Source organism: Coregonus lavaretus (assembly GCF_964263955.1).
Source record: "Coregonus lavaretus genome assembly, chromosome: 10".
NCBI lineage: Eukaryota > Metazoa > Chordata > Actinopteri > Salmoniformes > Salmonidae > Coregonus > Coregonus lavaretus.
The window spans coordinates 11,276,400-11,290,015 of record NC_139997.1 but is presented as its reverse complement, the minus strand read 5'-3'; the positions used below and the strand labels follow the sequence as shown (position 1 = coordinate 11,290,015).

General features: G+C 41.0%; 2 protein-coding genes across 4 annotated transcripts in view; one reads left to right on the top strand and one right to left on the bottom strand.

Annotated features, from left to right (window-relative positions):
* The window catches only part of LOC311135712 (band 4.1-like protein 4), a 111,248-nt gene extending 109,361 nt beyond the window's left edge, over nucleotides 1-1,887 (bottom strand). For 2 of the 3 annotated variants that reach the window (XM_084169733.1, XM_084169735.1), the window contains exons 1-2: nucleotides 1,614-1,874; nucleotides 987-1,259 (exon numbers count right to left, since the gene is read on the bottom strand). In XM_084169733.1, coding sequence (XP_084025859.1) covers nucleotides 987-1,085 — 99 coding nt within the window. In that variant the 5' untranslated portion in view covers nucleotides 1,086-1,259; nucleotides 1,614-1,874. Of the gene's footprint in view, nucleotides 1-986; nucleotides 1,260-1,613 lie in introns of all 3 variants that reach the window. The other variant, XM_084169734.1, reaches the window with a different exon arrangement.
* Nucleotides 1,888-4,291: 2,404 nt separating this feature from the next.
* Nucleotides 4,292-13,616, top strand: part of LOC311136637 (adenomatous polyposis coli protein-like) — a 37,746-nt gene continuing 28,421 nt past the window's right edge. Inside the window, exon 1 of the mRNA XM_084170835.1 lies at nucleotides 4,292-4,515. The gene's annotated coding sequence lies outside the window, so the exon portion shown is untranslated. The remainder of the gene's footprint in view (nucleotides 4,516-13,616) is intronic.

Below are 13,616 nucleotides of genomic sequence, written 5' to 3'. Positions count from 1 at the left end.
ATAACAGTAATTTAATAGCAGTCACGGAGTGGTTCTGGTTGACTTTTAGAACCCCCCCCCCCAGTTAGCACTCCTAACAGACTTTAGTGAAACTGAAGTTAAGTTGCATCAGTATTGTCTCTATCATCATGGAGTCTGGGTTTACGCTGAGCTCCAAGGTGAACAAACCAGAGAACAATACTGATATTGATACATTCAAGTCTTTGTTTTCCACTTATACAAAAAATGTAAGGCATGCTCTGTTTAGTTTTTTTCTCGATGCGGTATTTGACTGTGTGTGGTAGCAGGCTTGTGGATTTAACATACCATCTGTTAAAATAACATTATGAGGATCAAAAGGAGCATTACTGTACTGAGAAAATGTGGCCTATACAGTAGGCTGCTATAAGTCAAATACTGTACAGACACGTGACAAAGTTAAACAAGAAAACTGGCCCTAGTTGGTTCTCATCCAGTTTCAGGCATCCAATGATGTCATTCTTTTGTTAGGATGAAAATCACCTATAGTATCATTTCAGATGTAATTCACGACCAGAAATCAGTCATGGACACTATCAAAGCCACTTCAATAGCAAAGCCATGTTTCTTTACAGCCCTTGGGTCCTGTATTTTGTTTAACAGAGTTAGAGAGTTCACAGCAAATTACAGTAAGACTACAGGCTACTTTATGGGCTCCTGTAGGACAGTAAGACAACCTTTCTTTAATAATAATGTCGCCTCAAAAGACAGCATACAGAGCCTATATGGTCGGCCAACCTGTCGCTTTGGGCTTTCGAACTCCATCTCAAGCGTTGAGTAGAAGAAGTGAGTCAACAATACAGATTCCAACAACTGCATGCATCAGTCAAAGTAGCAGCACAGACTCTTGACAAGCCTCATCGCACGTGCGGTGATGACAGCGGTGATGACAGACCCCTCATTAAAGGATGGCTACCTGTCAACCACCTGACAGACAGATGAGCGCGTGTAAAGGGATCGTCTCTTACCTTTATTCCTTGTTGTTGAGTGGTTAACGTCAATTTGGTTTCATCCAACAGTAGAACTTCACAATAAAACTCCTCCTGAGCAGTGCAGAAGCAACTCATGTCTTTTCTTTAGAGGGGATACAGATAGAGCACTGATTTAGCTGACTTCTGTCAATTCAATTATAAAGGAGTGTTTGAACCTATGAAATTATGGACTAATGTTGGGAGTAAATAAAAGTCCAATTCATGAGGGGTTTTTCTTCAATAGACCACTCCTTGACCAGTCCTTTTGATCTACAAAAAAAAAAGACAGAACCATTTAAATTATTAATGAATTATCAGAAGACATTAATGCACTGAAACGAAACTGCACCTGTTAAAATAAGGATTAAAGTAGCCGTTATAAACTACTCACAATACTGTAAACAAATGCTTATAATAATATTGTAGTTATAAGGGTCTAAATAGGCTACACACGTTTATGCTCTCTCCCAAATATTCCCAAACCTTTTGTTTTGGATTGTAGGTCGGTCTTTCAACAAATCAGCCTTATTTCAATTTTGAGCTTTGAGGACAGTCGTGTAGGCTATTTATTTATATGCAGTAGTTTACAATTATTTATGTTTTATTAAAATGTGGATAACTTACTCCAAACCGCAGCGCTCCTTCCTTGTCTTGTATGTCCAATAAGCACATGGGTTATGTGCTCTTCAGTGTCACCCAGGTTCAATGTTCAGGGATGTCCAAGACAAATATGAATTCCTTTAAAAGTGATCCGCTTTTGATCTCCAAGTCTTTCATTTGAATTTGTTTTATATCCAGCAATAATACAAGTGAAGGTAGAGGCGTGGCCTGCACTTGTCCGCTTAGAAAAATTAGCCGAAACCTCGCCACTCTTCAGCGTTGCAGACAGCCGGTTGCTAAGGAGCAGTGCGCATCTCTCACCACAAAGCTCCCCGCACAAATGACTCCGCCCCTCTGGACTTTCCACCAATTGAATCCATGCTGCGAAAATGCATTTATAGATGATACAATTATGCCACCTGTCGGGGATTTGCAGTGGACTCTCTCTCTCTCTCTCTCTCTTTCTCTTTCTGTGTATGTGTGGACATTGGTATGCCTGTACATTATTTCAAAATACCTATTTTAAAACCCACTGTAGGCTACAGTAGATTGCAGGGAGAACTTGCTACTTTATTTGGGATATGTTCTGTTTATCTATGCTCACATATTTTCAGAGCTGTAAGTGCTACCTTGCTTTGTACTGATATCTTTATTATTATTATTTTTAATTATATTATTATTATTATATCTGGTGGTCGGTCTTTGCCAATGTCTACCCATAACCAAAGAGAGGTGGGAAACTAATAAGTTATTCTCCCCCTCCATTCCAGTAATCAATTCAGTTAAACCAATACTCAACTATTGTTCTTATGTCCTCCCTTTAAGGGTGTGCTCCTGGTCTCAGCTCGTTGCCTGTATAGAAGACACCTGGGAGCCAGAAACCTTTCTGTTTGAGAGGGGGTCAAATGCTTGTTTCCCTCATTGGAATGCAAATCAATTTGTGACATTTTTGACATGCGTTTTTTCTGAATTTGTTTGTTGTTGTTTTGTCTCTCACTGTTCAGGTGGACCTACCATTGGAATTGTAGACTGATCGTTTCTTTGTCGGTGGGCAGGCGTGCAGAATGAGCAGGGGGTCGGATCCTTTTCCCCCTCACTGTAGGTGATATATAGGGCCTCCTGTAGCTCAGTTGGTAGAGCATGGCGCTTGCAACGCCAGGGTTGTGGGTTCGTTTCCCACGGGGGGCCAGTATGAAAAATGTATGCACTCACTAACTGTAAGTCGCTCTGGATAAGAGCGTCTGCTAAATGACTAAAATGTAAATGTAAAAAATGTCAAATGTAATGTTATGTTGGTCAGTGTGGAATGCACATGATGACCTTATTTCCTCTGTTTTCAGATAAGGGTAGCCCAATATATTTCTATATGGATTTATGTATGTGAAGCCTACCCTAACATTGGAATTCTGACATCGGAATCCTACCCTAACATTAGCCATTTTAAATGTCTACTTCAATGGGGTGACGTCAGAATTGGACGTCCCTAGGATTCCGAATAGCAAAGACAGAGAAAGAAAACAAAATATGAGTCACTTTTTTAACAAATTCAACACTGTTTGAAATGTTCCTGTCAATCAATCAATCAAATATATACGCCTACCCTAACATTAGCCATTTTAAATGTCTACTCCAATGGGGTGACGTCAGAATTGGACGTCCCTAGGGTTCCGAATAGCAAAGACAGAGAAAGAAAACAAAATATGAGTCACTTTTTTAACAGCCATGTCCCTTTAAGAACTCATGGATGACATCACAGCGATCACACACTTGCAGTGTTCAGTTCATTACCAAGTGCAACTCGTCAGAACTGTTGTGAATACAAATTTAAGTTTTTTGACATTATTCCTTACTAACCAATTTAGTCACTGTGCGTAAATAATAAGTAAGGTATTTGTTTTCCCGACGAAGTTGTCAATAGTTTAAGAATATTTATGTCATTACAGCATTATGTATCTCGTTTTTTATGATAGCTCTCTAACATTGTTAGCTACATTTTCCCTTGTCATTGTTAGCTGGCTAGTCTGATGTTGCTAGCTACTTGTATTTTCGTTTCAGTTATTGGATTATTATAATAGATGAGATCTGTATATCTTGTTTTGTTATTGCTAAATTAATGTGTGCCTTATCTTAGTATTGACGCCATTGTATTCATGTTTATTATTTCCAGACCACATCTTGTATGGATACATGGACAGTAAATTGGATAATCACAGCTGAGTGACATGGCACAGAATTGCAAACATTGTTAATCTCTAATCAACATTAAAGAACCCTAAACTGAGGAACTGTCTCTCACCATCTCTCTAATAGGAGTACAATCTCCATAACTTCACCTACTCACTCAATCTGTGTTTGAATTCCAGGCACCGCCCTCTACTTCGGTAGGGGTTATGGCAGGGTTTCCTAAACTCAGTCCTCGGCACCCCAGGGGGTGCACGTTTTGGCCCTAGCAGTACACATCCGATTTAAACGATCAACTAATCATCAAGCTTTGATCATTTGAATCAGCTGTGTAGTATTAGGGCAAAAACCAAAACGTGCAACCCTTGGTGTTCCGAGAACCTAGTTTGTGAAACCCTGGTATAGGGTTCAGGGTAGGGACGTCCCAAGGATCCCAGATAGCACCGCCTTTCTTTCTCACGGCCTGAGGGCGGTTATCCTTTTCGCATCATCATCATCAAGCATGCGCGCAAGCTGACAGTAGAGACAACATGGCGTAACGAAGGAAGCAAGCGTACAAAGAAAAAAAGCGGAGGGAGACACAATAGAAAAAAGTTTAGTTCGAGTCTTGAAGAATGTAACGTTTCAAAGTATAGGAATGGACCCCCGTGTAAAGTTACATTCAAGGTTTTGATATGACATTTTCACCCTGGAATACACTATAAACTATTGGTGCAAAGAGGAGCGAATGTTGATAACGTTACAGGTAAGATAATTTACCTTAGCTAAATGTTAGCTCGCGAGCTAGCTAGCTTTTTAGCGAGTAATCTGCTACACTTTAGCTAGGAAGCAGCCTGTTGTTTTGACTGGAAGAAAACTACATATTAATATGGCAATACAAGTACCTCCGGTAGACCCTTTCAACCGAGTAGGACACGAGCTCATGTCAACTATTTTGAGCATGGCTATGGAAATGAGCTGGCATGAACTTCTCAGCTTAGCTTCCGTGCTAGTTTCTGATATGTAGCCTCCATTTATCCTAGGCTACTGCTAGCTGTCGGGAATGAAGCAAAGAAGAGGACGACACTGTTTTTGGCAAGCTGCCAGCACTTTGTGAAGAAACGTTTTGCTAGTTAATTTCTTACACCAAAAATTACTGACGTCAACGTTTTTTTATTTTTAATAACCGAGCTGTAAAATAATTGAACGTTTTCATGTATCACGAGCGTGTGATACAAAGTTGAGTAATGTACGAATAACTTGATAACTACAATGTTACAATCGCCACAGCTACTTTACGTTCCATAAAGTTCGACTGGCTTGCTACTTTGTATCCGGTAACTTAGCTTGTATTGCATTGCCTAAACAAACCCTTTGGGTGACAAATTAGCCACATACACTGTTATTAATCAGGCGCTAGGATGTTGTCGACCTGGGATTTCAGATATCTATGGCAAGTCTGTAAAAATAGCTGGATGGACAGCTTTGTCTTGACATCGTGAAAAGTACTGTAACTACAATGGAAGAGTAGGGTGGTAAAGTATATTATACACAGGATGGAATAATGCAGAGATTTAATAGAGGAAGTATTTAATGTCTCAAATTAACCAGATACTGTTGTTTTTCTGCTCAGTTGCCTCATCTGCTGTTGTCTTCAACATCAAACACTTGCTTGTCTTGCCTTCTGTAGCCCAGTGTTCGCAAACAGAGGCCTTCGGAAACCCCCAGCCAGCCCATTCCACACATTTGTTCAATTCCACCACCAACACACCTGTGGTCCTCTGTAGCTCAGCTGGTAGAGCACGGCGCTTGTAACGCCAAGGTAGTGGGTTCGATCCCCGGGACCACCCACACACAAAAATGTATGCACGCATGACTGTAAGTCGCTTTGGATAAAAGCGTCTGCTAAATGGCATATTATTATTATTATTATTATTATTATTATTATTCATCTTGATTAGTTGAATCAGGTGTGCTGGTGGTGGAAATGAACAAATGTGTGGGGGGCCCAAAGATTGAGTTGCAGCCTATGCGAGACAGCATTATATGCCACCTGTCCCTCCAATGTTGCACTTCTCTGCACCATCTGGTAACCTTTGTGGTTACCTCAAATACAGCCACACTTTCTCCTGTCTCGCCTTTTTTGGTAAACACAGACACCCACAAGTTATTCTGGGATAGTGTTTTTATTGCATTCATCTTTCCATGTTGATAGAAAACTCCTTTATATTACCATGACGTGTTTGGTGTATTACATTGACTCTTGTGGAAACCCTAACAGTTTTAGCAGTGTCAAGCCATATGCCTATATCTTGTCAAGTGGTCCCATTTATTGAAATTACTGTTATTCCCATCGGTACCCAACTATTGCATTGACTGGGTTGGAGGACTGTCAGTGTTTCGTCTCTCTCTGAGATATCTTTAGCTTGTTGCCTGGAATTGAACAAAGTCAATGAAAAATGTTTCCCGCACAAATAGGAGAATGAATGTGTGAGAATTATACTAAGGACAACAACACCACCAATGAGAGAGAGGGGACCAGGCCAGCCAACAAGACGGTGTCCCAAATGGCACTTTATTCCCTGCATAGTGTGCTACTTTTGACCAGGGGCATTAGGGCTCTGGTCAAAAGTAGTGCACTATATAGGGACTAGGGTTCCATTTGGGACGTAGTTCAAGGGTCCCTGGCTGCCAATGTCTGGCTTCCCCTTGCTCTTTCACAAACAGTCTTTATTTGCATGAAAAAAAAAACCTGCATTAACAAATACTTTTTCATGAGAGAGAGAGAGAGAGAAAAAAAAAAAAATATATATATATATATATATATATATATATATATATATAGTCGCACTGTAGAACATCTGGCTATAGCCCTAATCCTATAACAGCCTATAGCCTAAACACTTTAGTACTATTTTCTGCTTGGTTGGAATATCAGCTCCTCCTGAACCCAGGTCCTGCTGTGAAGGCCGGGACATCCAGTGTTCTCTCTCAGTGCTCCTCCACTCACATGATGGGGATCTATTGAGTGGAGCATGGGGCTGCTATTGTTATGGATTTAGATCTCACAGGGAAATGGGTTTGACTTCCACCTGGATGTCTCTGTAATCCCTGTCAGCATGCAGCTAAAGTTACTAACCACTTTTTTGGAGCTAACTAACTAGTGCTCTCAAATCATATCCTGATGTCAACAGCAGATGAGTGGTCTTCACAACATGGCTAACTTACAGTTGAAGTCAGAAGTTTACATACACTTAGGTTGGAGTCATTAAAACTTGTTTTTCAACCACTCCACAAATTTCTTGTTAACAAACTATAGTTTTAGCAAGTTGGTTAGGACATCTACTTGACACAAGTAATTTTTCCAACAATTGTTTACAGATAGATTATTTCACTTATATTTCGCTGTATCACAATTCCAGTGGGTCAGACGTTTACATGCACTAAGTTGACTGTGCCTTTAAACAGCTTGGAAAATTCCAGAAAATGATGTCATGGCTTCTGATAGGCTAATTTACATAATTCGACTCAATTGGAGGTGTACCTGTGGATGTATTTCAAGGCCTACCTTCAAACTCAGTGCCTCTTTGCTTGACATCATGGGAAAATCAAAAGAAATCAGCCAAGATCTCAGAAAAATAATTTTAGACCTCCACAAGTCTGGTTCATCCTTGGGATCAATTTCCAAATGCCTGAAGGTACCACGTTCATCTGTACAAACAATAGTACGCAAGTATAAACACCATGGGACCATGCAGCCGTCATACCGCTCAGGAAGGAGACGCGTTCTATCTCCTAGAGATGAACGTACTTTGGTGCGAAAAGTGCAAATCAATTCCAGAACAACAGCAAAGGACCTTGTGAAGATGCTGGAGGAAACGGGTACAAAAGTATCTATATCCATAGTAAAACCAGTCCTATATCGACATAACCTGAAAGGCCGCTCAGCAAGGAAGAAGCCACTGCTCCAAAACCGCCATAAAAAGGCCAGACTATGGTTTGCAACTGCACATGGGGACAAAGATCGTACTTTTTGGAGGAATGTCCTCTGGTCTGATGAAACAAAAATAGAACTGTTTGGCCATAATGACCATCGTTATGTTTGGAGGAAAAGGGGGGGTTGCTTGCAAGTCGAATAACACCATCCCAACCGTGGAGCACAGGGGTGGCAGCATCATGCTGTGGGGGTGCTTTGCTGCAGGAGGGATTGGTGCACTTCACAAAATAGATGGCATCATGAGGAAGGAAAATTATGTGGATATATTGAAGCAACATCTCAAGACATCAGTCAGGAAGTTAAAGCTTGGTCGCAAATGGGTATTCCAAATGGACAATGACCTCAAGCATACTTCCAAAGTTGTGGCAAAATGGCTTAAGGACAACAAAGTCAAGGTATTGGAGTGGCCATCACAAAGCCCTGACCTCTCTCCTATAGAAAATGTGTGGGCAGAACTGAAAAAGCATGTGCGTGCAAGGAGGCCTACAAACCTGACTAAGTTACACCAGCTCTGTCAGGAGGAATGGGCCATAATTCACCCAACTTATTGTGGGAAGCTTGTGGAAGGCTACCAGAAACGTTTGACCCAAGTTAAACAATTTAAAGGCAATGCTACCAAATATTAATTGAGTGTATGTAAACTTCTGACCCACTTGGAATGTGATGAAATAAATAATTCTCTCTACTATTATTCTGACATTTCACATTCTTAAAATAAAGTGGTCATCCTAACTGACCTAAAACAGGGAATTTTTACTAGGATTAAATGTCAGGAATTTTGAAAAGCTGAGTTTAAATGTATTTGGCTAAGGTGTACTTCCGACTTCAACTGTAGCTAGCTAACATTTGTATATATAACTTATAGCTATATATATATTTATATTAACTGGCTAGCTAGCAGTTAGGTGGTCAATAAGGGAATGGGGGATACATAGTCAGTTTTACAACTGAATGCATTCAACTGAAATGTTTCTTCCGCATTTCAAATCAAATCGTATTTGTCACATATGCCGAATACAACAGGTGTAGACCTTACAGTGAAATGCTTACTTACAAGCCCTTAACCAACAATGCGGTTTTAAGAAAAATAAGTGTTAAGTAAACAATAGATAAGTAAAAAATAAAAGCAGTAAAATAACAGTAGCGAGGCTATATACAGGGGGTACCGGTACAGAGTCAATGTGCGGGGGCACCGGTTAGTCGAGGTAATTTACCCCAACCCCTCTGAATCAGAGAGGTGCGGGGGGCTGCCTTAATCGACATCCACGTCAATAAGACAGAGCTATCTGTCTATTTCCGGGGAACACTAGGCTAATTTGTTTAAACAGGATTTATTTCTGTTCTGTTCATGTCTCCCGAGTGGCGCAGTGGTCTAAGGCACTGCATTGCAGTACTAGCTGTGCCACTAGAGATCCTGGTTCGAATCCAGGCTCTGTCGTAGCCGGCCGCGTCCGGGAGACCCATGGGGCGGCGCACAATTAGCCCAGCGTCGTCCAGGGTAGGGGAGGGTATGGCCGGCAGGGATGTAGCTCAGTTGGTAGAGCATGGCGTTTGCAACGCCAGGGTTGTGGGTTCGATTCTCACGGGGACCAGTATGAAAAATATATATATATATATATATATATTTTTTTTTTCATACTGGTCATTTTTTTACATTTTAGTCATTTTAGCAGACGCTCTTATCCAGAGCGACTTACAGTTAGTGAGTGCATACATTATATATATATATATATATATATAATGTATGCACTCACTAACTGTAAGTCGCTCTGGATAAGAGCGTCTGCTAAAATGACTAAAATGTAAAAAAATGATGAGATCCTTTCTGTCTGTCTAACAGGTCTAAGCTAATACTCAATCTCCTATTAGCTTATGGGAGGGTTAACCCAATTGTGCAGGTTGTTAAATCAGTGTTTGGTTTTGGTCCTGGGTGTTTGCCCCATATTTGTGTTTGTCATTTATTGATTCTCTGGGGGTTGGTTTTGTATTGCTTTCAGTGGTGTATGGTTACCCCCTAACCTCCATCCCCTGCGACCCGGTCAGTGGTGTGACCTTCAGGGCTCTGATTTTCTCCAGTTTTCTTTAACTTGTGACATTCCTGGATTATTCATTATATTAATAAAGTCTGATTTAAGCAACAAATATGATAGTCAGTTGAAAAAAGGTTAAGGGTACAAGACTCTGTACATATCTGGCTGTGTTGGCAGAATCACTACATATCCCATGGAGCCAAGCGGGGAAAGGCTGCCCGTTTTCACAGTTCCAAGACCAGACAGAAACGTCTACCTAACCCTATGTCAATGATGCCAGTGGATCTCAAAACTGAACTGGATCCGTGTTAAGTATAGGGCTGACCCCATTAAGTCGACTGGCCAGTTGTTTGGTCAATAGGCTGCTGTTGGTAGACCGAGATTTCTTTAGTCGAGCAGTCGCAAATATTTATAAAAAAATGTCATGGTGTACAAGACACCTGTCTGATTCGTGCCTGTCTGAGTGGACTAATCCACTGTGGAGGCCGTGGGGATGGCACATTCCATCACTAAGACATGCTACTGAAATTGTATATGGTTATATTATGTAAGAACAATGGTGCGACACTAATAAAAATAATATAATTTTATAACAAATGTGCTTTCTCCCGTGTTGGATAGTGGTCGCTGTCCGCGGTTCTGAAACATCAGTGCACTGTTGAATTGGCGCCTATTCCTAGACCATGTTGCTATGCGCATAATAGCAAAGTTAACCAGCATATTGGTATTGAGAACAATGTGGAGGAGCCAGCAGCGGAGTGAGGAGACGAGAAAACAGCCCTTGTCTTAATTGTCTAAGAAAGTGAAGAGACAAAAGCCCAACTTAATTAGGTCTATAATCAATAGCCAAACTGTTAAATGTGCCTGGCTTTATGAATCATCAATATATCTACAGAAATAAAACAGATCCTGCTTCTGTTGCCTGTTTTGAATGTTTGTTTAATAGCCTACTGATTCCGTGAGCTCCAAGCCTCACGCAACCACAACATGTTGGATAAACAATTTCACAAATTAATCTATGCTATGCTGTAATAAATGTGCTACTCTGGTATTACTTATAATTTATTTAGTGTTTACACTCTTCCAAACGGTCAGAAAAAGTATAATATTGTAATCTATATGCACCTGTGGTACAAATAGGCCTAATAGGGTACATACGCAGCTGCGCAGCTCTCACTCCTATACCCTCCTTTTCTTGATCTCTTTATTGTTATTGTATTATTATTATTATTATGATCATTATAATAGTAAGTAATATCATTCGTAGGCATAGTATAGCAGCCTTGTATAACCACCATCGAGCCGTAGGCGTAAGAAGTGACTTACTTAGGCCTATATTTCAATAAGCTACTTATATAGGCTACTGTATCAATCAATCCATCATTCATACGAGTCATTCATGATTTGAAATGCAATCAAGCATTTTATACTGAACAAAACTATAAACGCAACATTCAACAATTTCAAAGATTTTACTGAGTTACAGTTCATATAAGTATTTTTTTTATTTCAGCTCATGAAACATGGGACCAACACTTTGCATGTTGCATTTCTATTTTTGTTCAGTGTAGTTTTAAAATAACAAAGCGACCCTTTAATAATTAGCATAAACAATAAATAAAGCTTTCCATGTCGGCAATTGCATTCACAAATGCATGCGACTGTTTTTTAGTCTTTGCTGTAATAAAGGCTTTACAAAAAAGAATGTTACAACAGACTCTGGTACCCTTATAATTTAATTAGTGTTTACATTCATTGTTTACATTCTTTGATCGCCAGTAGTTTCCACAACTAATCAAATGTATTCCACACTTCTGACTTCCCCTTTCCCTCCTGAGCAACCAGTAAACATTCCCCTGTTTCGAGTTTGACACGTCCTCTGTATCCATTATGCTGTTACGGTGTTCGGAGTTTGTTATAACCAATTTATTGATGCGATTATGATAGACTATAGGACAGGCCCCGTTGGTCACATGCATACATGTGCCACGTTAAGAGAGCAAGGGTTGAGGGAATAGGGAATGTTTTTCCTAAACAAATGAGGGATTTTGGCTGTAATTATGTTGCAGCTTCAGCAACACGGACAGCGCGATGAACACTGTTGGTGTTCTGTGGTGGTCGCTGCAGCAGGGAGGAGAGAGCGGGACAACGGGTGCTAGTCACACTGGCATTTTTTAAAACACAGCGCAATAAGTCTGAGCCCAGCCTGACACAATCAAATCAATTGCAGTCGGACTCCCTCTAGTCATTTGTGTGTCTTAATTATTTCATCAAACAGTGCACTTAAAGCATCAGACAAGCTCAATGCATATAGTTGATTTTATTAAAACATGTAGGGTGTGTCTATATATGGAAAAAGTACTCATTTAAAAATGTCTACCAATCGATTGGTCGAAAGAAAAGACAACTCTCGGTCGACCGAGATATTTTTTTGTCGGGGACAGCCCAAGTTAAGTAGCGATGATATCCTTCGCCACTGTCATCTTACGACAGATATCTCGAACCAGTCATAACTATTCAACATCGTTTACGTTTCTTTACAGCAAATTACTTAGTTACATTATTGAATAAGTAACAAAGGAGTTTTGAAGTTGAGGGTGGAGTATTTATGAAGTTTGTCAATGAGGACGAAAACTAGCATAGTTCAGCTAGCCAGCTAGTTTAGCCAGGGACAACGAGCACCGGCCTAGTGCACATGTGCGCTAATTCAGTAGACGGATTGTCGTTTTTATGCCATGATATGAGGAGCTGGCAGCGAAAAGTTTGATTTAAACAATTCAGAAACAAATAAGATGACTTATGTTTAAGGAGAGCAACTCGACATACAATCCTGAAATCAAATGTAACTGTCAATAGTAAAACAAAGCTTAAAACGATATTTGAGTGAACCTGAATCCAGAAAATTGTGAATTCTCATCCGGACACGGTAGACTCCTCCCTCACCACTTTATAAAAGCCTGAATTGAGTCGGCCGGGAGAAGCAGCTGTGCCACAGAGCTGGAAGCCAGCCAGCATCGGTCACTGCAGAACCAGCCACGGAAACAGCAGAACAGGGCTGTCCCTGCCTGATCCTCGCTGCCAGGCGATTGGCTGTACCGGGTGGTCATGTGACCAGGTGCTGGCTGGATGTGCTTTCAGCATCGGACACAGTTGAGAGGGAGATGGGATGGAGGCTGTCACTGCTATCGAAATGGGGTAAGGGTTTTTCTTTGTCATTTATTGAAAAGGCCCCCGCTTCTCCTTTCTACAACGGACAAAAATGGAGAGACACATTTTTAAAAATTCTTTCTGTTAATGGGGATTAGGGGCAGGCAGGGAGCTCCTGGGGGAATAATGGTGTGTTTGTGTGAATAGCGAGGCGTAGCCGCTAAGCCTTTTGGAGGGAGAGAGAGAGGGAGAGACTTCTGCTTAGCCTAGCTACCGGTTATGCTCCAACAAAGCAGACGTGTCATTGTGGCTGTGCGATGCTGTCTTTCTTTGGACGCTGTAGGGTTGCTATGGGGTCAGTCTGACAGTGGCTGTGTCTTCTTTGTCTGTGTTGACGTCATCATTGGTTAATCCCTGGTTGTATTGTGCTGTGAAGGGCTGGTTTAGTTGGGTTGTGTGTGAGCTCACGCAACTAAGTGTCTGCCTACCTTTCCTTTGTGGTGTCAAGGGAAGGGCAATTGTCGCTCAGCAGCTGACTGCAGGGTTTTTCTGGTTTAGCTATCTGCTGGGGGGGGGGTGGTATCCATCCATACAGTGTCATACACACACACACACACCCCTTAACAGATTCACAGAAATCCTCATCCATCCAGTGCAGTGCTACGTTCACTGCCAGTGTCAGACGAAAGGTAA